The sequence below is a fragment of the Taudactylus pleione genome, unplaced genomic scaffold (genome assembly GCF_031769625.1).
Source record: "Taudactylus pleione unplaced genomic scaffold, aTauple2 ptg000374l, whole genome shotgun sequence".
Lineage (NCBI taxonomy): Eukaryota > Metazoa > Chordata > Amphibia > Anura > Myobatrachidae > Taudactylus > Taudactylus pleione.
The window spans coordinates 1,018,653-1,041,392 of record NW_028284775.1 but is presented as its reverse complement, the minus strand read 5'-3'; the positions used below and the strand labels follow the sequence as shown (position 1 = coordinate 1,041,392).

Below are 22,740 nucleotides of genomic sequence, written 5' to 3'. Positions count from 1 at the left end.
ATGCAGTTTTACAGTCAAATATGTGGTAGCTTTTGAAAACTATTACTAGAAAACCTCAAAATATATTTAATCCAAATGATTGCTGAATCTAGCTGTTCAGTTCATTTATTGAATGAAAAAGCATTTATGGTTATGCTCTATGAGCAGTTGGTGTAGAATTTTGTGGTATATTTTAAATGTAATCTCAATTAGAACCAGAGAAACATTAAAGCAGTCATTTCATGGTGACCTGTCATGAAGACCAACATATTCTTCATCACATAAACAACCCATAATGTATTAAAAAATGTATACTGGTGAATTATGATATACTGGTGAGTTATAATATACTGGTGAGTTATGACACAAGAATCTGCTCAGTTCAGGAGTCTTAAGGTGGGTACACACTAGGAGGTCGTGCCCGACATCACATCTGGGTGGGTATTTACATGTGCCGCACAGTTGTGATGTCAGTCACCCCCGACCTCTGCAGCAAGTGTACTGGTGGTCGGCTGACCTCCCGTACACACAACACAATGTACAAGTATATCTGCAGATATATCTGCCATCGGCTGTGCAGCACAGCTAACGCGATATGTCTTTGTGAACGACGGCGTTCACAGACATATCGTCTGTACACACTGGCCGACACACACACACGATATATCAATTAAACTGCCAATAAATCTGCCAGTGTCTATACAATATTACATTACTAAAGTGCTGTAGGAAGACCTTATTCCTTCCTTTAGCTATGAATCTGTCTGTGGCTTCCTGATTTCCTCCATTACCCTCCGCACTTCATGGCACTGCCCCTGCCACCTGCACTTCTGTCCGCAACTACTCAGTCACTAATGGGTCACTGTCTGCTACAGGATTAACTCCCTCATCTCATGAACTGCTCTTGTGCATTATTCTATTCCCAATTCTAAACAAGACAAAAAGACAAGCAGGGGATGAAGACTAATACCTCTTTTCCACCAAAAACCCAGGTCCGACCTGGGTTTTTGGACATAGTTCCAACTCTGGTCAGACCCAGGTCAGACCCATTTACACTGCACCTTCGATCTGGGTTACTCCCAGGTCAGCCCTGTTCACACTGAACTCAGGTCTGCCATGCTAAACCTGTGAGATCATAAAAAGTGGGAGGTGAATACCCCACAACAACCAATCAGCTCATTTTAGGCATGACCCAGGTCATTTAACCCGGGTTGCACCGTTTACACTGCACCATTACCCAGATCCATCCTGGGTCCAACCCTGGTAGCTACCTGGGCTGGATTGCTGGGTCACTTGACCTGGGTTATTTTTCAGGGACCCTTTTACACTGAGCTGTGACCTGGGTAAACCCAGCAAAAACCCAGGTTTTTGCTCTGGTGTAAAAGGGGTATAATAAACAGTAGGGGCTGTAACCCTAGTCAGACACCAGTAACCGGCTCCAAATTTGTTAACTGTCGTTTATATTCTCATGTAATAACAGTGGCCTAGAGGGGAGATGTATAACCTTTGAGAGCGATATAGTGGAGAAGTTGCCCACAGTTACCAATCAGCTTCTAGCTATCGTTTATCTAGCCCAGTCTATAAAATGATAGTTAGATGCTGATCTACCTCAAAGGTCTGATACATCTCCCCCAGATCTACAAGCCTTATCTTTCCTCCATAAAGACAACATAAACACTGCCATCTATATAATCCCTCCCCCCCCCCCGCTATCTTTCAGCAGTTGGAGAATGAAGAACCTCAAAATACTGTAAACAATTATCTACATGAAATCTGGACTGATTAGCAATAGTTGAAAAAATATACTAGAAAGCAAAGTGAAAACCCATCTCATTATTAGAGCTTATTCTACTCCCATACTACCCACACTAATGCCCCAACACAACTGCCCCAGTCTCCTATCTGACCCACTATCACTCTTGTTTCAGCTATGCCCTCTACCAATTAAACTGTCTCATGTGCAGGGCCCTTTACACCCTATGATCCTTATGTAACAGCCTGCAGGTTGCAGACACAGGCGTGATTGTGTCAATTTTGCCAGTATATTTAAAGAGGCAATTAATGAAAGTAGCAATAATTAACATTTTTGCCGCTTTAAATCCACTGGCTGAATCACCAGCCTTTCGTCTGTACCTGCGACCCACAGGCTATTACATTATCTGTGTTTATATTGTTTACCTTATATGCAGGGCTAATTTCCTGGAAAAATAGGTACAGGAACTGTGAGTGGAGCTACTAGGGGTGGAGCTATAGAAAAACAATTTTATATATTAGATATACAATATATATACATATATATATAGAATTTAGAGAAGACGCAACTCAAAAGAGACTTTAAAATACATTTTGGCTCAGGACAGTAAATTAGAGATTCAGGAACTGAGGACCTGATTCAGATCCGCTCGCTAGGATGCGTTTGTTCACAAACCAGCCGATTTTTGCGTTTTACACATGTGTATGCATCGCAGTGTGCATGCGCGAACCACTGCGAGAGATCGGGAAGCGTTCGCTCGCTGCACATAGACAGCCCGGCAGAGTGAGTGACAGGAGAAGCCGTTTGTGAGTAGTGACGGGCTGGCTGCTAGAAACAGTGGAGTGGAAGTGCGAACGCAGGCGTGCCTGAGCGTCTCAGCGCCATTTCAGAGACATTCATAATTTACAGACAGCGTCATAGTACACATCTCCTGGCTGGATTTTACACTGAAGTGCTTGCAGCAGGGTATGGTCAGCCACAAGCGCTGCGATCACATCCGATGGTACTTGATGGTTGCATACACTTCCTGGAGATGACGTGCGCAACTGGGCGTCTTAAGACAAGCTGGTGGGTGTCTGCATACACAATGCGATCGCACGCAAGACAAGCTTATATTTAGGTAATCAGCAATTGTTATCTGAACTCTGCTGCAGAACAGTACTCCTGATGTGCTGCTTTATTTGAATTATATATTTAGGTAATCAGCAATTGTTATCTGAAGTCTGCTGGTGCCTTATAATATTTTATTGTATATAAAGTACTATCTCCAGTCTTTAGATTGAGTGTAGGCATGATTGGTCTTAAGTCCTACATGTTTGGTATGTGCTACATGTTTGTTTAAGCCATTTTATTGCTATGTTTGTATTGGCTGGCCAGTGGGGGATTGTTATTAATTAGGGTGCACAATTGGCTACATATCTACTTAAATATCATTCACTAGGCTGTAGTCTATGGCTGTAGTTAGCAGATTGTAATAAGTGCAGATTTCACAAGTGTAAAATAGAATTTAGGGAAAATGTCAGTGTTACACCGGCGTTAAACCGAAGGAAAACAGAAGGAGAACATTTCATCATCCAAAACTAAACTACCATCATCACTGCATATGGACACCTATGGAGCAGCAAGTGTGAGTTCGCTACCTTGTCACAACAAACACCTGCTGCCTGCATAACCAGGACATGCAACACTGAACTCCTTAGTTGATCATTGCAAATAAATTACCACGCTACTTGCTACTATTTGTGCTCCCTCACTTTTTTTCACTAAAAACTAACTTTATATTTATATCAATGCCAAGTAACCTCTTTAACCTTGCATATACGATCTGATTTACCATTGCTTTTTGCCTAGCCTCACAACTTCGAACTAATACAGTCTCTCTTATTTTATTACTAACTTTCTAAACCCATTAGATCCCATATATTCCCTTCAATAAAATAAAAAATAAAAAAAACTTTTGGAATCGAGCATACATATTCACCAACAGTGTCCTTTCACCAGCATTTTTACAAAATCTTTAACACTGCTGTTCTCATACAGACACTATTCCTACTTCCAGTTTTCCTCCCCGTTCTTACCTCTTCCACACCATGACCATGTTTTCTTCAATTTCTCCCTTTACTCAGTGCCTACCTAATCCTTTATTCGGCTCCCTGTTCCCACCTCTATCCTTTCCCCCTAGTCTCCTCCACTTCTTCCTCCCCTTGTCTCCTTTCCTCTGTCTGCTTCCCTTCCCCTCTTCTTCTGTTACTCCACTTTCATTCTTTTCTCCCCCACAATGGTCCTACTACCCCACCACTAAGTTCTGCACCCACCCTCTTCTGCCTATCATCTCACTACACTTTAATCTTCATCACACTAAACTCCCTCCCTTTCCTACAAATGCATGCCGCCTCTCTTGCCTACTGACTACTTCCACCCACTCCCGCCTCCAAGATCTCGCCCGTTTTGCTCCCTTCCCCTGGATTTCTCTCCCTCTCCCTTTTAGACTCTCCACCTCTCTACAAATCTTCAAACGAGCTCTCAAGACCCATTACTTCAAAGCCGTTCAGCTCTCATCCTAACCTGCTGCTTACATGCTTCTTCCTCACTGTCTATCCTATCTGTGTCACCCCTGTCTGTATGCCCCTCCCCTTTAGAATGTAAGCTCTCACGAGCAGGGCCCTCTTCCCTTATGTGCTTCTCCTTCCCTCATTTATACGATCATCTACTCCAAACACCCCACAAGGGCACCAAATACTTGGTAGCTGACGCCCTACTGTTTATTCTGGGTGTCATGATTGCTATTGCAGAAATGATTATAAAACTATGGGCCTAATTCAGACCCGCTCGCAAGTGCATAGCGCTCGCAAGCGCATAGCACTCGCAAGCGGGCCGATGGTGGCCCAGTGCGGCGTGCGCGAGCCCCGGAGCGAGCGCAAAAAGCACTCGCTCCGTGACTCACTACAAAAGGGGCGACTGTCGATGTTGATCGACAGCTCGCCCCGTTTTGTAGGCGTGGCCGGGGGTGGCTTCACAAACGGAGGCGTTCCCAAGCGAACGACTGCCGTTTGTGGGCGGCCCCACTGACATCACCCGTGATGTCAGTGAGAGAGCTTCTGGCTCTAATAGAGCCAGAAGCTCTCTGGGGCTTGCGGCCACGAGACCCTACCACAAGGGTCTTGTCGCAAGCGCGATTGTTGCGATGGTCTTGACCATTGCGACCATCATCCTGGCTGCTCGCAATAGCTGTGGGTGGTCATCCACAGCTATGCGAGCAGCCAGGAGGCCGCAACTAAAAAAACCAGCGCCCGACCCTGATTCAGAGCGAGCGCTCGCTTTTTGCGAGCGCCTCTGTATCAGGCCCTATGTTCTTATCCTGCATTGTTTTGTACTGTAAGTTGTTGTTTTCGTATTTGCTCATTTGTCTATGTACTCTGTGAGGCGTTGCGGAACCCTTGTGGTGCCATATAAATAAAGGATAATAATAATAGTGGACGTGCTAATGCCTTGCCGTGCGATCGCTTGCCTTCCCAAATCTGCATACGTATCGAGCGAGCGAACGCATCTAACGAGCGGGTCTGAATGAGGTCCTGATTTCCTATTGACAAATATCCCTTCTTATATATCACTCTTGTATGCAGTTGTGGATTTTACCGAGGGGTTGCAGGGCTGCAGCCCTCCAGTAAAATCCGCCACTTCAGTGAGCCAGTTGCAGTCTGTGACAACACTGGCTACACTGTGACTGGCAGCGGCTTCTCACTGGAAGCGCCACCTGCCAATCACACACAGGACAGGCAGTCTCTGCAACTGTCCTACCTGACTTCTAGGGGCTGCAGCCGATATAGTCCCTAGAAGCCGGAGATATGTGCTGGCACGGTCCCACCACCACTTGTGCGCATGCACCTGTCCGGTCACCTGACAGATCCATTGTACAAGCACCAGGACCCAGCCTGCCAAGCTCCTTCCCCTTCTCTCCTCCTTTAGGGCTGCTGCAGCATAGGCAGTGGCAGGCATCTAAGGTTATAGGAGCCGCTGTTGGTTGTGTGTGTCCCATTTTCCTCACTGCATAGTGCAAATGCCGCCTTACAAATTAGCAACAATAGTATTTTATTGTTATTCATTTATTATCCATGGCCAACATCAGTGATCAAGTGCATTTATGAGGTAAAGGGATAAATGTTGAGAAGTTCGCTGTACTGTAAATAATATGGCGCTTATGTACATATCTATGACATACAGTTTTACAGATGAAACTCACAAGTATCTTTACATTATTTCTTTTTTCAGTTCCCTGTGGCTGATATTGCTTCAATTAAAAGCAAGCTAAGGAGTATCGGCCAATCAAAAGTCAGAGAAATCAAGCAACTCTTTGCCGCTAATGATGCTGGAAACAGAAATGAGATCACCTATGAAACATTAAGGTATAGTATGTGAATGCAAAACATGGCTGTGTGCTCCTAGTATGTGCTATATTTATCACTTTTTAAGGAAGTCTATCACAGAAATGCTTTTACTATGTGGGCGATGACTTCATAGTGACCGGAATTGCTGGAGAGGTTACGCTTGCCTCTCTTTGGTTTCGAACATTTCTCTATTTAGAATACTGTGCTGAGAGGTCTGATCTCTCATCATGATTTAGGAAGCTATGGGATGAATTAATCGTCCTCCGTACAGCATCAGCCTGTTTTTTTGTAGTGTATTCACAGCTGCATTTCCTAAGTATTCATAAGCCATAACTCTTGTATGTAGTGCAACACGTAGCAATTGACATTTCATATATATATGTCCAAAATGTCATCACTTAGAGAATCTTTGAACAGCTACTAACACTTGTTGCTACAAGCCCCTTTATCATGATCATTTTAAAGGTCTCTATCCTGAATCATTTTTAGCACAATCTTGTAATATGAATTTGTTAGGCCTTTACTTACGAATATCTTTTTTAGCTCTTTCACCTTAGTTATCTATTGTGGGAAGATGGTGAATTCCATGGACAGTACTTTAAATGCTCAGCAGTCCAGTATGTCAATTAGGGATCTGCGACAGAACTTAAAAAACATATCTTAAATTTCATGAATGGGGATTAGAATTAAATTTAGTCTTGTTGTATGGTATCATTTTCCATCATGGTCAAATATTTGTGACTTTTAAAATGTGACTTTAAATATTTCTGGCTCTATTTACATTTAAATATATTAAAATATAGTAACACTTTATATGTATATTTGTTATACAATATTATCATTAATATTATTTTATTATTTATCATTTTCAGGTGAGGTAATGTATAAGCATGTATTTAATGGATGCTTACTTTTCTACTTACCACCTCATATTGGGGCAGATGTATGAAGCTCTGGGAAGTGGAGAGTGATAAACGACCATCCACTCAGCTCCTAACTGTCATGTTACAGGCTGTGTCTGAAAAATTACAGTTGGGAGCTGATTGGTTGGTCGTATATTTCTCTCCACTTTATCACTTCCACGAGCTTCATACATTTGCCCCATTGTATCTTTCTTACAGTACACTTCCAACGTTCTGGAATCAGATGTATAAAGTTACAGTATATCTCTTAACGTTCTCTGTCTGAACCTATTCATTCTGGTTCCTAGTCCCTGGGCCTAGATTGTAATGAGACCATAATAACCAAAATATCTTTTGAACTATTGTCAGATTATTTTTAAATCAACTTCACTGTTCTAATTTTACTCTTCCTTATGATACAACATTGCCATGATGGGCGAGAGTTAACTTTCCAATTCGCAGGAAACATTCGCATTTGAACTGAAACTCTGGACTTTGGCTTTCATTTCCATTTGTTAAAAAATTAAAATTACATATAATAGAAAGCAGAAAAAAAAATACTGATCAATACCCCATGGGAAGAAAATGGTTTATTTAAATAATAAAGCATTTTCACATTAATATTCTTCTACTGTCTCTGCTTGTTCCATGGTGATCCTGTTTAGATAAGCTGCAAATCAAGAGGAAGCTTTGACCAGCGAGATCCAGCAAATAAGTATTCAGGCTGGGGCTGCCAGGGGTGATAGCACTTCTACGGACATGGCAACCTTTCATAGATTGGAAGGGATTTAGCTTTTCTCCATTTGATAAATAGGTCTGTATATCTTATTAATGCACCAAGAATCAATAAATATAAATACATTTAACATACTGTATACACATTTTTTGTCAAGGCACAATCAAGGGCTTTAATTCATTCAGCCATAACCCCACCTAGACTAGACCAGCTCTCAGCGGCACAGCACAGATCATAACCAGAGACTTTCTCACAAACAGAGAAAGGATTTTTTTTTTTAATCTAAGGTGTTGGTAATGTTGTTGGCTTTCTACATTTGACCTCCTGCTCTACGGAAACTATGATGACACCCTGATTGAATTCAGAAACATCTGTGTCAAATTATGATTTGAGAGACGACTAGAGAAACATTTGTCATTCTCACCATAATAATACTGTATATAAATTGCTACTGATGCTGGTGGTCCGGCAGATTTCTGACGTTATGTCTGCCCTCATTTGAACGGTTGCAAACGGATTTCAGGATTAGCTACAGCTGCCGCTGGGCTATGCGCCATCGTACAGATGGAAACATCTGCCAGCTTTAATTGTTTTGGTGGTTGTGTCAAAAATTGTGAGTTTTAAAATGTAGCAGGTGTAGTGCAATATCCCTAAGTGTATCCAGAGATGTGAAGACACTACCTCAGACCCATAGCAGTTTTAATTACCTCAGGTTATGTAGATCTCCACCTACTGTACCATACATCTTTCTTTGCAGCTAATTATAGTCAATAAAAGGAACCCTTTGTGAGGCTCTATAACAAGGTAGGTGTTTACAGTGGAGAAGAATATAACAAGTAAAAACAAGGAGACAGAGACATGCCACCAGCATGGGCAGCTGTGGCTAGGATGACATGCAACAATAGTTTTTGCCTAAAAAAAAAAAGCCCAACAACTATTTGGCTGGGTCATATCTTCTCTTCTGGGTGGTAATGCAGCTCTCACATTCTTCCTCTACAGGCCATTGTACTACAGTAATTCTAAATTCAACTTGGCTCGGTTACAGGCAGTTTCCTCTTTTAAACAACCAGCTTTCTTTTTCTGTCCTTCCCTGGCATACAGAGAGTTGCTTCAGACTGACTTTGTGCAATGCTCTGTGTAAAAGGAGGAGCAGGACACAATGTCCCACTTCCATTTCATACATGCAGTGCAGTTTTCTTTTGCATGGAGGGAATTATCAATAGGATATTAAAATTGTCCATTACCAAATTCATATTATAAATTCAAACTTAAAATAAGCTTCTTCCCAGTGCAGCAAAAGATTGGGTGCCCCTGGAGATTTTACAGTGGGTTCAGATTGGTTGCTATGGGCAACAACTCCACTTCTAAAACCCCGCACTTTAGTAAATATTACCTCTAGACTCATTTATGGGCCAGTTTTGGTAAAGCACTAGCCTTTGCCTTTGATATTTCAGTAAATCAGAGAGATTTTGCTTCAAATCTCATGTGCCATTGGTTGAATGTTACATGCATATTGACTGCTTTGTACTGTAACTGGTAAAATACCCATGATTTATATCAAAGACCCAGATGAACGCTGGGGCTGTGAGACAATCTCCAGGTATATAGATGTGTCCTCATACACCTAGCCTCAGTACGCCATGACGCGAGTAAGCCACCAAGTCTTGTGCAACTTTTTTTCGTCTTTTTCGCCCAGAAATGCATCTTATTCGGAATTGGCATCACAAGACTGCACTAATTACTTTTATATGCAACACTTGTGTATCTGTGTGTATACAAAGCACAACAGCACTTGGCATGCAAAGAAAGCCACGGCTGCTGCATTGTAACACTTCATATACAGATTCAGACTCAGTCGCACACAGATATACAAGATACATTTTCAGGTGAAAGATACATTTTGAGGTGAAAAAGATGCAAAAAAGACACTCAGTGCAAGTCGAACCGCACAGGACCTGGCACACCGAGAAGGGCTGATCGGCACGACTGCAGCAATAGTGTATGAGGACACATCTGTATGTATTTATGTATGTTTGCATATATGTATGTATGAATGTGTTCGTATATATATATATATATATATAGTAAATCAGCAAATGTGGAACAGTTGTTTTGTTTGAATGAAGTTGTAGAGTCATCTGCACAAATTTAGTTCTTCATACTAAACTCATTTGTCAAATTAAATGTTGTCATGTAGTGTACTGGCTTTAAAACCTGTATAAGGATAAATAAATATAAGCAGTGACTACATAGTACACCATGTTCTTTTAATAGTGAGACATAGTCCTGAGAACAGTATACCCTAATAAGAATTATAAAGGCTATTCTGCTGTGTGTTATATAGACTATTTTGTGCATTATCACTTTTTTGCATGTTAACCAAAACTACTTCTTTATTTAGTTTTGAAAAGTAAAAAGAAGATTACAGACCCACCTGCTGAACTTTCCGGGGCAAGCTTAATATACCATTAGCCTGTAGATTATAATGACTGATCTATAATTTTCACTGGAAAAAAGAATTATACATTTTGTTTATTTTCTCCCTAGAAATGTCATTGTAGATATTTCAGACAGAAAACTAACGGAGCATGAAATAATGACTGTCGGACGCTACTACAGTATAAGAGAGAAGCCAGAAGTTGATTTAGGTCTTCTGATGGCTGTTGCCCAAGAACAACTGAAGAAAAAGTCATTTGAAAACTTTGGAAAACTTTCTGATGCCTTTGTTTACAATGATCGTGAAAGGTAAAAACAAATTCATTGGCAAGGCTTTCATTTATAGGGGACGGAAGCCAATCATATTGTAGACGTAGCTGTGCATTTTGGGAGGTATAGCTTCAAAACAGATAAAGTGCCCTAAGTTGCATGTCCCTGTTTTAACACTTATACTTAATACAGCCGTATTCAATTTGAGCGGACCCACGATACTTTTTCGCCTCCCAGGACTTTTCGCCTACTTCGCCAGTTTTGCAGGCACAAAAGTATCGCGCGCGTGCCTGCGTATCGCCATATTCAATTTGAAGGTAGGCGAGAAAGGGACCCGGTGAAACTTAAACAAGCGGAAAGTACTGTCAGATTTGGGGAAATCAGCCTGACACCCCCCAAAAGATGCTCTGACTTGGGGGTTCTCTATGGTACCCCCCCGATTTGGCTTGCTATTTGGTGTTTTTAAACGGGCTCCATAGCTGCTAAATAGCGTTTTTGTATAAGTGGTGCAGAATAATATTCAGGATTTTTATTTGCAGAAAATAACTTATCCCAGCAAATTTGGGGTACTTGAAAATGGGGGCCAGCATATTTTACATTTGCTAAAGTTAAGTTTAAAAAATCGTGAAAAATCCACCTGCCGCAAGCCCCTGCAATGAAAAAAACTTCTGAGGCATACTTGGGGACCCCGCAGAGTCAAGTTGTCTAGTTTTTAACTTTGTCCCCCAACATTTTTTTTTTCGCCCCCAAATTCAAAGTGATTTTTTGGGGTGTTCTTAAGTCTTTTTCAAAAAAATTTTTGACGCAGTTTACCTTTGGGGGACTGTCTAAAGGCTGCACTGGGGTTCCCGCAACGTTGCACCCCAAAACCCCAATTCTGCACTTTTTTCCGCCTGCTATTCATAGAGGAAACTTTTCCGCCTATTACATTGCATTGACTTTCCGACTAGGCGAAAAGTCTTCCAAATTCAATACAGAGTAAAGTTAAAACAGGCAAAAATGACGTCATCGGCGAAAATTTTCCGCCAAAAACACAAGAAAACGCCTTTTCGCCTCAAATTGAATACAGGTCTTATTGTTTGATAAAGTAAGTTTCTATTTTTACTGTAGATAAAGGTGGATTTTGATATTTATTATTTGATTAGCCACTAAAGCTAAACTACAAGATATTTCATTTGCATATGTTATTAATAGTAATAGCTAATATTACTAGAATGTAATATATGTAAGATGCTAAAAGAATGCCTGAGTTTAATATACTTGAATCTGTATGTACTCTTATTGTACAGCACTAAGTGAAAGCTATTATCTATATATACTGTATGTATTTGTTCTGCTTTCTTCAATAAAATTACTGAAAATCTTATGTTCCAAAAAAGAAAATACCTCCACTAAGTATACCCTTTCACATATAAAATATAGGCAACTCATGAATTATTTAATTCAATATATTTTATCAAACTTTCATTTATATTCACTGCTTGTAGGAAAGGCTTGCTTCCACTCCAAGAAACTAGAACAATTTGCAAAGCCTTCAAATTACCCTTAGCAGACGATGTCCTTCGAGTAATACTTGAAAAGTAAGTTATTTCAATTTAATTTCAGGAAATATCTGATCTGTTACTGATCTATATGACACAATGCAAGAATCAGTATGCTAAGTGTACCAGAATGTCCTACTTGCCTATAAGATACAATGACTTCCAGCTGCACTTTGCTGCATCTGAGTATCACACAGGATGGAAACTGAGAGCACCTCGCTACGCTATTATTCCCATCATGTTATGGTCACTGAACCTGGTTGTAGTGAATCTGAGCTTCTTTTACAGCCCCTCAAATATGCTACTGGCTGGGAAAGTACCTTTTACATGGTGCCATTTATTATAAAAAGACTACAGAAAATATTGATAATGAGACATATATCCCTTTAGGAAACTGGCATTGTAAGATAGACATACAGTATGAAATGAATACAGAATGGATCATTTTATTTTGTAGTTCATAAAATAATCTCAATATGCATTGTGGACAACATTACTTGAAACGTACATGGGAGACAAATGGTTCTCTTGTTATGTATAGGCATGGAATATTATAAAAACATGAGTCAATAAGACGCAGAGAAGAAAGTGATGAGAGAGTGAAAACAGTACAAAGAGACACTAGTCTCCCAACAGTGTAACAAACGCGCCATGTCAACAAATGTAACTAAATATGTGTAGTAAGCAACAACTGCACAGTGTTCACATGTGTTTCTAGTTTGTGAAGTTTCTGAGCTTGGTACTAAATCAGATAGCGGAAAAAAAAGTAATGAAACTGTAGACCTGGCCTCTGTAACATTCATTGGTCTTGATGTTGGATAGGCTCCGATGTCCATAGTCAAATATGTATTCATTGACACAAGGTTGCACCCGTTTTGTGCAGAACTTAAATATGTATTTTTGCTTTACACAGACATGAAGAAAATGATGGTCAAATTAATTATGTCAAACTGGTGTCTGGTCTTAACTGGAGAGAAAATCCAAGTACAGTACGACAGGCTACACCAATTAAGGTAAACTGAAAGGGACTGTTCCGTACGTGTGCCTTCTGCCTGCTCTGCCGAAGTGTATTGTTCCTATTACAGGCTTGTATGGTATTTTGACCTATGCAATATGCTTAGCAACATAACAATTAGCAAAACAAATCTATGGTACTTGGGATTAAACCACTGCCATAGCTTGAACAATAAGCTAGGAATCACCATTGTTATACAATCTCATATCTAGTTAAAACATTACAAAGTTAACATGTTCATCCTGTCAATATAACATACATTGCAAATTACATTTTATTTATTATATGCCTAGTTATTACTTCTGTCATGTATAGAATTGAGACACATTAACAGCATTGGTATGTTATAGTAAGAAATATAATAAATGCAGGTTTATTGTATGAGTTGCTCATCATGTTTTGGTGTGCTGTTATTGATTACACATGCTGTTACAACAGGGTATGTTGTGTTCTGTAGTGTCATGTTGTTTATGCACAAGAATAACAAAACATATACACTTACAATCATATAAATTAGTCAATTAACCGCTCATAAATTGTTGTTTTATTTTTAGTTAATAAAGTTTAAAAAGTATTTTTAAAAATATATTTAAATATTTTATTTATTAAAAAAAAATTCCTGGGGGTGTTTTGCACCATGGATGAGGACAAGGTGACAAGTCATATGACAAGACAGTAGTGAGGCCCTCGGTGCAGCCTCACTACTGTCACCTTTATGATGCCACCTAGTCTCTGGACTCTGGGCCTGATTCAGAGCCGGACGCTCTGAAAGAGCACTCGCTCTGAATCAGGGCTTTTTTTTGGTGCAGCCTCCAGGCCGCTCGCATAGCTGTGGGTGACCACCCACAGCTATTGCGAGCGGCCAGGTGATGCTCGCGATGGTCTCGACCATCGCGACCATCGGGGCTTGCAACGAGACCCTTGCGGTAGGGTCTCATTCCCGCATGCCCCAGTGAGCTTCTGGTTCTTAATAAAGCCGGAAGCTCGCCACTGACATCACTCGTGAAGTCAGTGGGGCCGCCCCCAAACAGCAGGCGTTCCGTCGGGAACGCCTCCGTTTGGCCAGCCACCCCCCCTGCCCGCCTCCAAAACGGTGCGAGCTGTCGATCAAAATCGACAGCCGCCCCCTTTTGGTGCGAGACCCGGAGCGACGGAGCGCCCGTCGCTAGCTGGGTCTCGCGCATGCGCACGTCGGCTCCGGCGTGCGCATGCGCAGTGGCCCCAGCCTACTAGATGTTCTAAAAATCACATTAAACTTCAATTGTCTCATTCTGATAACATCAAAATAGCACATATAGGACATACATGTTATATAGCGCACATGGAAAAGATCTCATAACATTTATACGTCAAAGAAATCGCCATCACTCAGGTATGGGCCCCGTGGCTCTTTTCATAAAATGTTGTTATGGGTGGCGCCAAGAAAGAATCCTCTCTTTGCAGCCTAATGAGAGATAGTGGTTTCCCAACTGAACCCCAGGATATGGAGCTAAGATAAAAGGTATCTCCAGCGCTGAGAGGGGAATGGTATAAGATTGTCAGTGACACTATAGGATGTGACTAAGGAATCCTTTACTCCTCATCTACAAGAGCTAATTAGTAATAGTGGGACTTTGGGCCTGATTCAGAGCCGGACGCTATTTGTGCTCGCTCGTTCAGAAAAAGGGGCCGGCTATTTAAATTGAGCGCTCGCTCTTAGCGGTCTGTTGACGCCTCTATGTCTGAGCGAGCGAGCGAACGAAACATGCGCTCGCTATTTTGTAAAGACGTCCCTTGGCCGCTCGCATCCTACGTCATCTCCGCTACTTGATTAATCGAGTACATCGAAAGGCATCTGAACTGCTCGCAGTGCTTGTGGTAGGATTTTCCTACCGCAATCATGCGAACAGTTCGGGCTAAGAAACAACCAAGTGACGTGGTTGATGACGCTGCTTTGTTAATTATGCACACCCTTAAAACGCCCGTTTTGACCGTTTGGCATGCCTGCGTTCGGATCACCACTCCCCGTTTTCAAGCACCTTCCCCTGTTACCACCCACAAACGCCTCAAATTAGCAGGCACTCGCTATTTTGCGAGCGCTCGATTTCCGACCGCACTGACTGGTTGGCGCATGCGCATTACGACCCATACGCATGCGCAGATGTGCGAACATTGCTCGGAGCGAACGAGCGGCCGCTTACAAGCGGCTCTGAATCAGGCCCTTTGTTCAGAAAACCATCACAGCCTCATATATAGAGGGTCACACCTCTTGCTCAGTGAGTGAGCTGCAATGCAAAATGAGAAAGGCATGTATCATTTCAAATATTTTTATTAAATTAAATGGCATATTACACATCATTATCATATTACATTCCTTTTACACGAGGAGTAAGGGATTGTTTAGTTATATTCTATAGCACAGGTTCTCAAACCTGGTCCTCAGGACCCCAAACAGTGCATGTTTTCCAGGTCTCCTCACAGAATAACAAGTGAAATAATTAGCGCCACCTGTGGATCTTTTAAAATGTGTCAGTGAGTAATGACTACACCTGTGCACCTGCTGGGTGACCTGGAAAATGTGAACTGTGTGGGGTCCTGAGGACCGAGTTTGAGAACCACTGTTCTATAGTGTCACTGACACTCTTATACCATTCCCCTCTCAGTGCCGGAGATATCATCTATTATCTTTTCATAAAGTCACTCTACTTGACCTTACACACTAAGGATACTCTGAACCGCTACAACCTGACGCGTTTTTAATTGGCACTAAGCAATCTCCCACTGGTTTCCTAATTTGTAGACCAAGAGGTAAATTTTTACTAAAGGTTTATTTTAATTGATTTTAATCAATTAAAAATCGATCTAGATTGCACATGTACTAACACTTAAAAATCAATATTAAAAACTGTCTGTTAGTAAATGTGTGATTTATCCCCGGAAACACAACAGCGATTTAGATAGATTTATATTGAATTTTTAATCCATTAAAATTGACTATTAGTAAATTTACCCTCTAGACGTGGCAACTCCCTCCTAACTCCTTCTCCCTTCCCCTCCATGTTCTTCTTTATATATTATGTTTCCTTGTTGTTGTACTGATATCATTGTAAAACCTTCAATGCTATTGAATTTTACAATGTCATTTCTTTTTGCTTTTGTATTGTATGCAACCTTTTATTAAATAAAATATGAAAGTAGCACATACAGAAATCTCGGCCTGACTGCTCCTACAGCGAAACACCCAAACCATATATTTTGGGGAAACCATCTTCCCTCCAGTTACAGTCGATGATTTGTCTAGGTTGAGAAGAGGTATACAGTATGTACGTCAAATTCAACCTTTCACACTGATAAAAACCCAGACTATGAAAAAAACACCCATAAAGCAGTTTGCCCTAGGAGGGGAGAAATTCCTTCTTTACCCCATACTGGCGATTGGACAGTTCCCTGGTCATCATACTGTAATGTGTTATTAATGCCAGTAGCCCTGTATGTCACCTTCTGTTATAAATATGTCCAGTCATTTCTTAAATTTATCTATAGTGTCTGCCAATACCAGTTCTTGTGGGAGTGCATTCCACAGGTTTACGGCTTTTGCAGTCATTTTGTACATTTTAGTGTTCATATTATTTTAAAAGGAGTAAACATACAGACATAAGATGTAAAAAGCACACCATGATTTAATTGGTTTTGTCCGTTAGTTGTATGGTGGAAAATATACAGACTGTGAGCAGTTTGGAATGAATGTGTAACTCATTCCCTTCTAATCCTGGGACACAATTGTGACAACTGATATCAGAGGTTTTAGGATTCTCTACACTATTATTGTCTCAAATGTAAGCCCAACTAAGAAACAGAGTTTCAGTACTATTTGAACATACAGTATAAATATATTTTCATCATGGCTTATCATGTGTGTCCATGTTATATCATTTTCTGGTCATGCTCAATAGACAGACTATGCACACCTTTTATCACTTCATATGTATTGTGCAATCATTTAAGGCAAAATACACCTAGCAGGACCACAATTAGTGTTCCTGTCACTAACAAAGCCTTTAATAAATGTAACATAGAATGGCATATGCAGCAGGTAAAGCTGACTAAACAATTATTCGAGTGTCTTCAGTAAACTCCTTTCCTCCCACTCCTGCTGCCAAGATTTTGCTCATGATGCTCCCCACCTTTGGAACTCTCTCCCTCTCCCCATCAGACTCTGCACCTCTCTACAATCATTCAAACAAGCTCTCAAGACCCACTACTTCATTATAGCCTTCCAGCTGTCATCCTAACTTTCTGCTACATGCTCCTCCCTCCCCACCTATCCCATCTGTGTCACACCTGTTTGTCTGCCCCTCCCTTTTAGAATGTAAGCTCTTACGAGCAGGGCCCTCTACCCTCTTGTGCTTTTCTCTACTTTTACTTTCATCTACTTATTACTCCCCACTAGGGCACCTAACACTTGGTTGCTTATGCTCTGCTGCTTATGTGGGTGTTATGGTCACTAATGTAGCAATGTACAGTATATTATACATGTCCTTGTCTTGTATTGTACTGTAAGTCGCTGGTCACCTATTTGTTTATGCTTTGTGAGGCGCTGTGGCGCCATATAAATAAATGATAATATAAATATAAACATGACTGAACATGAAGCTAACCCTCCCCCTACCCCTCCCTCCCCTCTGCCTAAACCTAACCTCCCCCTCCACGCACTCTAAACCTAACCCTCCCCCCCTAGTGCCTAACCCTCCCCCCCTATTGCCTAACCCTCCCCCTAGTGCCTAACCCTAAACCCTAACCCTCCTCATAACCCCAGTCCTTACTATCGGGATGCCGGCGCCGGCATTATAAGCGCCAGCATCCCGGCTGTCAGTATTATAACCACATCCCATGAACACATGTTCTGCCTACCAGTGAACTGCTTAGTTCTATGCGTGCAGAGTAATAGGCCAGAGAAAAGGTACAGTAGCCTTAGGGAAGGAATGTGTGGTGTAGGATTAGGCTCAATAGTGACTGTGCATAATGAACTGGAGCTCAATGTTGTGCCCCTGGAATTGCCATATATTAAATATATTACATACTATTGACTTGTCTCCCAGATATACATGTGGCAGCCCTTGTTATAATAGTCCATGTTACAATAGTCCTAGTACTTTGTTCAGTGGAACAGAAGATGGAGATATCAGTGCCAAGGAGAAAGTATGGCGTGTGGTCAAGAACTGAGTAGCTGTCCATGCCCTGTATAATTTATACCATCATATTCTGAGTATATTCTTTGTTTTCTACTAAAATAATGAACAAGGCACTTCTCCCCCTTTATTTTCAGTTTGATGCTGAGTGGAGTGGACAAGCTACAAGCAATGCAGTAAACAGCGTGAACTACTTACTTCTTCTTGATGATCTGTTTGGTTCCCAAGAATAAACCTACAGCCATTTTCATGTTCTCTGCTCTGTAATTCATCCCTTTCTTCTGTATTTCCTGTGTGTCTCTCATTAGAACATGGTATGGAAAGACATCAATGTACTAATGAATGCGTGTACTGCTGTTTTGGGGAGCAAAATAAAAGATCTTAGAAGATAACCTGGTTCCTCCTGTATGATGTTATTGTTTGTAATGTGACAGATAAAATCATATGGAGATGTTGACCTTTAGTTTGCGTTCTCTGTGTCCATTAATAAGAAAATAATCTAATGTTTTATTTTCAAAACATTTTAGATATAATTGTATTCTCTTGACAACCCCAGGCCAGAATTTCCATTTGTAGTCAGTGTACTAATCTAAGACATAACAAAATAACCTGCATACTTTGTGTATTTTCTATATTTTTTTCTTTTTTTTTGCTTTCTATTAAAAAACTGACTTTTCTTTAGTCAAATCAGCATTTCAGATTACGATAAAAAACTAACTGTAAGCTTAAAAACAAACAAAAACCATCTATTTTCAGTATGAATAATGATGCAAAAATCTTATACATAATAACATATTTGCCTACAAAAGAGTTGTCCACTGTGGAGTGAGCCCCTCTAATTTCTACCCACGTGTAACAAATAGGAGGATGCATGGCTGAGAACCCTAACCCATTACCTGCAGCTGGATGTCCGTATTACACTGCAGCTCTCAGCAAGAGAGGACCAAGGGCCTGTATCACTACCGATCGCAACTGCGATTACACACACAATTTGCCGAGTGTTGCGTTCTGCGCTAGCGTATTCATCGCAGTGCGCGTCCGCGAACCGGCCAGTGCGATCGGGACTGCGATCGCAGTGACTACGCAGATGCATTGCAGAGTGATTGACAGGAAGTGCCGTTTGTGAGAGGTGACGTAGGTGTAGTCGGCGAAACTCAGGCGTGCCAGGGTGTTTGAACGCCGTTGCAGGGGCGTGCATAAATTAGCCACTGTGATGCCCTATGCAGCCTGATGCCTGATAGCATGCGTGGAAGTTACCAATTTCTGAGTAAGGTCAGGGCTTGTGCAAGTGTGCGTGAGGCTGCAATGGTACTTGATAGTACCAATGGTTTTGCAGTCTTGCTTAGCATAACGGATGTGTGTAAGGTAAAGTGGTTTTCCTTACCTTATGCTGCGACAGGACAGCGATTGCAATTGATTAGCATACTATCTCGGTGAGACTGTGTGCGTAATCCCTATTGCAGTTGGTAATGAATCAGGCCCCAAATCCTTATAGACTCTTTACTGGAGCTACATAGGATGCTACATGGGGCCTGGCAGGTAATAATGAGCTATCTTTGTCCAGAGTGGATGACGGCGCAGCGTGTAGTTCCATGCTGCACTTAGCAGTATGGTGTCGATCATTGCTTCGTCTCATCTGCTGTGCTGCACAGCAGATGGGACAATGCGTTAAATGGCCCGTGTGCACACTTGATCTAATATAGACCTATAACACATTGTAAATTGGTGCTTAAATCGTTTATAAGGATTCTGGGCCTGATTCAAAGGTTGGCGGATATGCAGTAGCTCGCAGCCAATACTGCAAATATTTGCTAATGCTGCAGCCAATGGCCTGTCCACTGAGATGTGCACCACCGCGGCTCTAATCTGCCATGGTTCGCAAAAAGTCACACCATCGGTTGGACATTGAACACACCGTCGAACTGCTTGTACAATCTTATGGTTGCTCAAAATGTCAGACGGAATTTGTCCGCCGGATGTCAGTGGAACTGTATCTTTCCACACAGACCCTGATCCCGGATCTCCATGCACTTCCGATCTGCATTCCCCAGCAGTAAGCATTGGGAGGCATGCGTATCTGTCCACCTCTGAATCAGGCCCTCTGTGTGTGTGATATATATATTATATAAGCAGAGCTGTTACTGATGGCTCTTAAAAATGAATAATGGATTTCACAAGGAATAAACAACATCTTTTCATGGATATATAGTTGAGCAAGTTAGAAAGTTTTATTGTTTGTTTGAAATGTTTTAAAATGAGCCCGTAGTCAATTTGCATGTTCTTGGTTTAAGGCTTTATTTTGTACTCTCTTCAAAACACAAAGATTCTCTGTATAAAATTTGTCTCAAGTTGATGAAACACATCTGTAAAGTAAAGGTTCTGTTTTATAACAGTGTGGTGGCTCTGAAGTCATGCCAAATCAACAACATTGGGAAAATTATAAAGGTTACATCATGTTTCCCTGCCGTTATTGCTTATTTATGTAGTATGTATACAGCCCTGATCTTATCTTCATTTGCGTTACTTTTCCCCAACACCTCCTGATTTTCCATGCATAGTTCTCTAGTGCTGCTATTTACAGATTAACCAAAGGTAACCCCTCCCATGTAGCCGATAAATTGGGATCTGTAGCAAGTACAGTATGATTAGAAGAAAGTAAGTATAGTTTTGTGGAAAATACTGACATTTATATAAATAAAACATTAGAGTATTCAAGTTAACTTAACAACTGCGCATAGATTGTCTACATGAAGTTTTATTTTATTTACCTTTTTTCTATTCATGGCCCTTTTTCTGTGTTTGTTGCAGGGAGTTTGGACCTCATTCAGAGTCGGTCGTAAGCGGCCGCTCGGTCGTACCCAGCGATGTTCGCAAAACAGCGCATGCATAAGTTTCGCAATGCGCGTGCGCAAACTAGCTGTTGCGATCTGAAATTTCTCTCTCCTTCAACTTGGCCAGGTTGTTAGTTTGAGTGACAGGATGAGGCGTTTGTGGGTGGTAACAGGGGAAAGTGCTTGTGAACGGGGGAGTGGAGATCCGAACGCAGGCGTGCCTTATGCAAACGGCGTTTTATGGGAGTGCATAATTAACAAAGTAGTGTCATGGCACATGTGACATGGGAGGTTTATACACTGACTTCATCGTAGTGCTTAAGAGAGGGTATGGACAACCTTAAGCTCTACGACCAGCTCCGATGGTCTCGATTAACCCTTATATGCCCAGAGATGACATGTATTGCGAACGAGAAGAGGGCGTGCTTTTAGTCTTACGACCGCATCCTCCCCTCGCTCGTCCAGCTAACGATCCCATCTTAACGACGCAACTTGCGAGCGCTTCATTTGCATATCCGGCCCCTTTTCCCTTACGACCGAGCGGCCGCAACGACCGACTCTGAATGAGGTCCTTAGTGTCATGTGAGTCTGTTATTTGCTAGCAATCTTTGGTTGCCATATTACCACCATTAGTTGCCCAACAGCAAATAATTTGCCCTCTTTGCAAGTTTGTCATTCACCTGTGCATTAAAAAAAAAACAACCACATTTTTATAGTTTCATAATGACTGTGGCGTTACACAGGCATGTACTATATATTTCATATTATAAAATACAACACACCATAAGATGCACTGGAATGTTTCATGTAAATGTATTTATTTTTATCTCTGTATATTAGTTAACACAACTACCTGCACAACACAGATTCATTCAGTTTTATAGTATGCAGAATTATATATTCTTCCCAAGCCTGGTGGTGAGTATAGGGCAGGTCAATTCCTCAAGGTCATGGTTACTATGTTGGACAAACCCACCATCTATGGCTAGTATGCTGAGCAAACTGCACTTTAAAAAGCGCAGCTGTAACATGCAATTAATGACACACACACATATATTTATGTAATAGATATACCACTCCTGGTGTGTGGTCACACTTTGATATATGCAAATCTTGTGTTCAACCACCCAAGGCGTGTGTATATCAGAGTGCGACCGCACACACAAGTGGTGTGTATATATATATATATATATATATATATTGTGACACAGTTAGGTTAGGGGGTCCCTCTCCTGGGTAGAGGACTCCTTCCTTACACACACACACACAGCAGCAGGGAAGCAGCACACCAGTCTGGATGCAAGTACAAGCTGGTCGGCGCCAGTCTTTATTGTACAATGTCAGAAATCTAAAGAAAACATAAATATAAATCCTAGCCCTGTCGGGGCACTAACTTCACAGGTAGTTCCCTCACTACCAGAACCTGGCAGGGCCTAATACCCTCGCCAGCAACAAAGCACAGCACAACACTCACAGTTAGGTTTCCAAGTGTCTCTGAGCAAACTCCCTGTCTGCTCTCCCAGGTGAGACAATCAGCCTTCAACACACTAGGCTTATATTGGCCACTCTCAGGTGGAAATCCTAACAACCTGTTACCAGGCTGCGAGAACCAAAACCTGGAGTGGCCGTGGATGGAGCCCTCCCTCTCCTCTCACCCACAACCCCCAGGTCCCAAACCGGCTTTTCAAAAAGCCGAAACTCAAGCCTGCTACACTGCAGACTTT

At 41.5% G+C, this 22,740-nt stretch overlaps 1 protein-coding gene across 2 annotated transcripts in view; it reads left to right on the top strand.

Moving 5' to 3' along the window:
• Window positions 1-18,557, top strand: part of EFHC2 (EF-hand domain containing 2) — an 82,098-nt gene extending 63,541 nt beyond the window's left edge. For both annotated transcript variants that reach the window (XM_088444916.1, XM_088444917.1), the window contains 5 exons: window positions 6,002-6,135; window positions 10,303-10,500; window positions 11,949-12,041; window positions 12,916-13,015; window positions 18,323-18,557. In XM_088444916.1, the coding sequence (XP_088301042.1) occupies window positions 6,002-6,135; window positions 10,303-10,500; window positions 11,949-12,041; window positions 12,916-13,015; window positions 18,323-18,418 (621 nt within the window). In that variant the 3' untranslated portion in view covers window positions 18,419-18,557. The remainder of the gene's footprint in view (window positions 1-6,001; window positions 6,136-10,302; window positions 10,501-11,948; window positions 12,042-12,915; window positions 13,016-18,322) is intronic.
• Window positions 18,558-22,740: the final 4,183 nt, after the last annotated feature.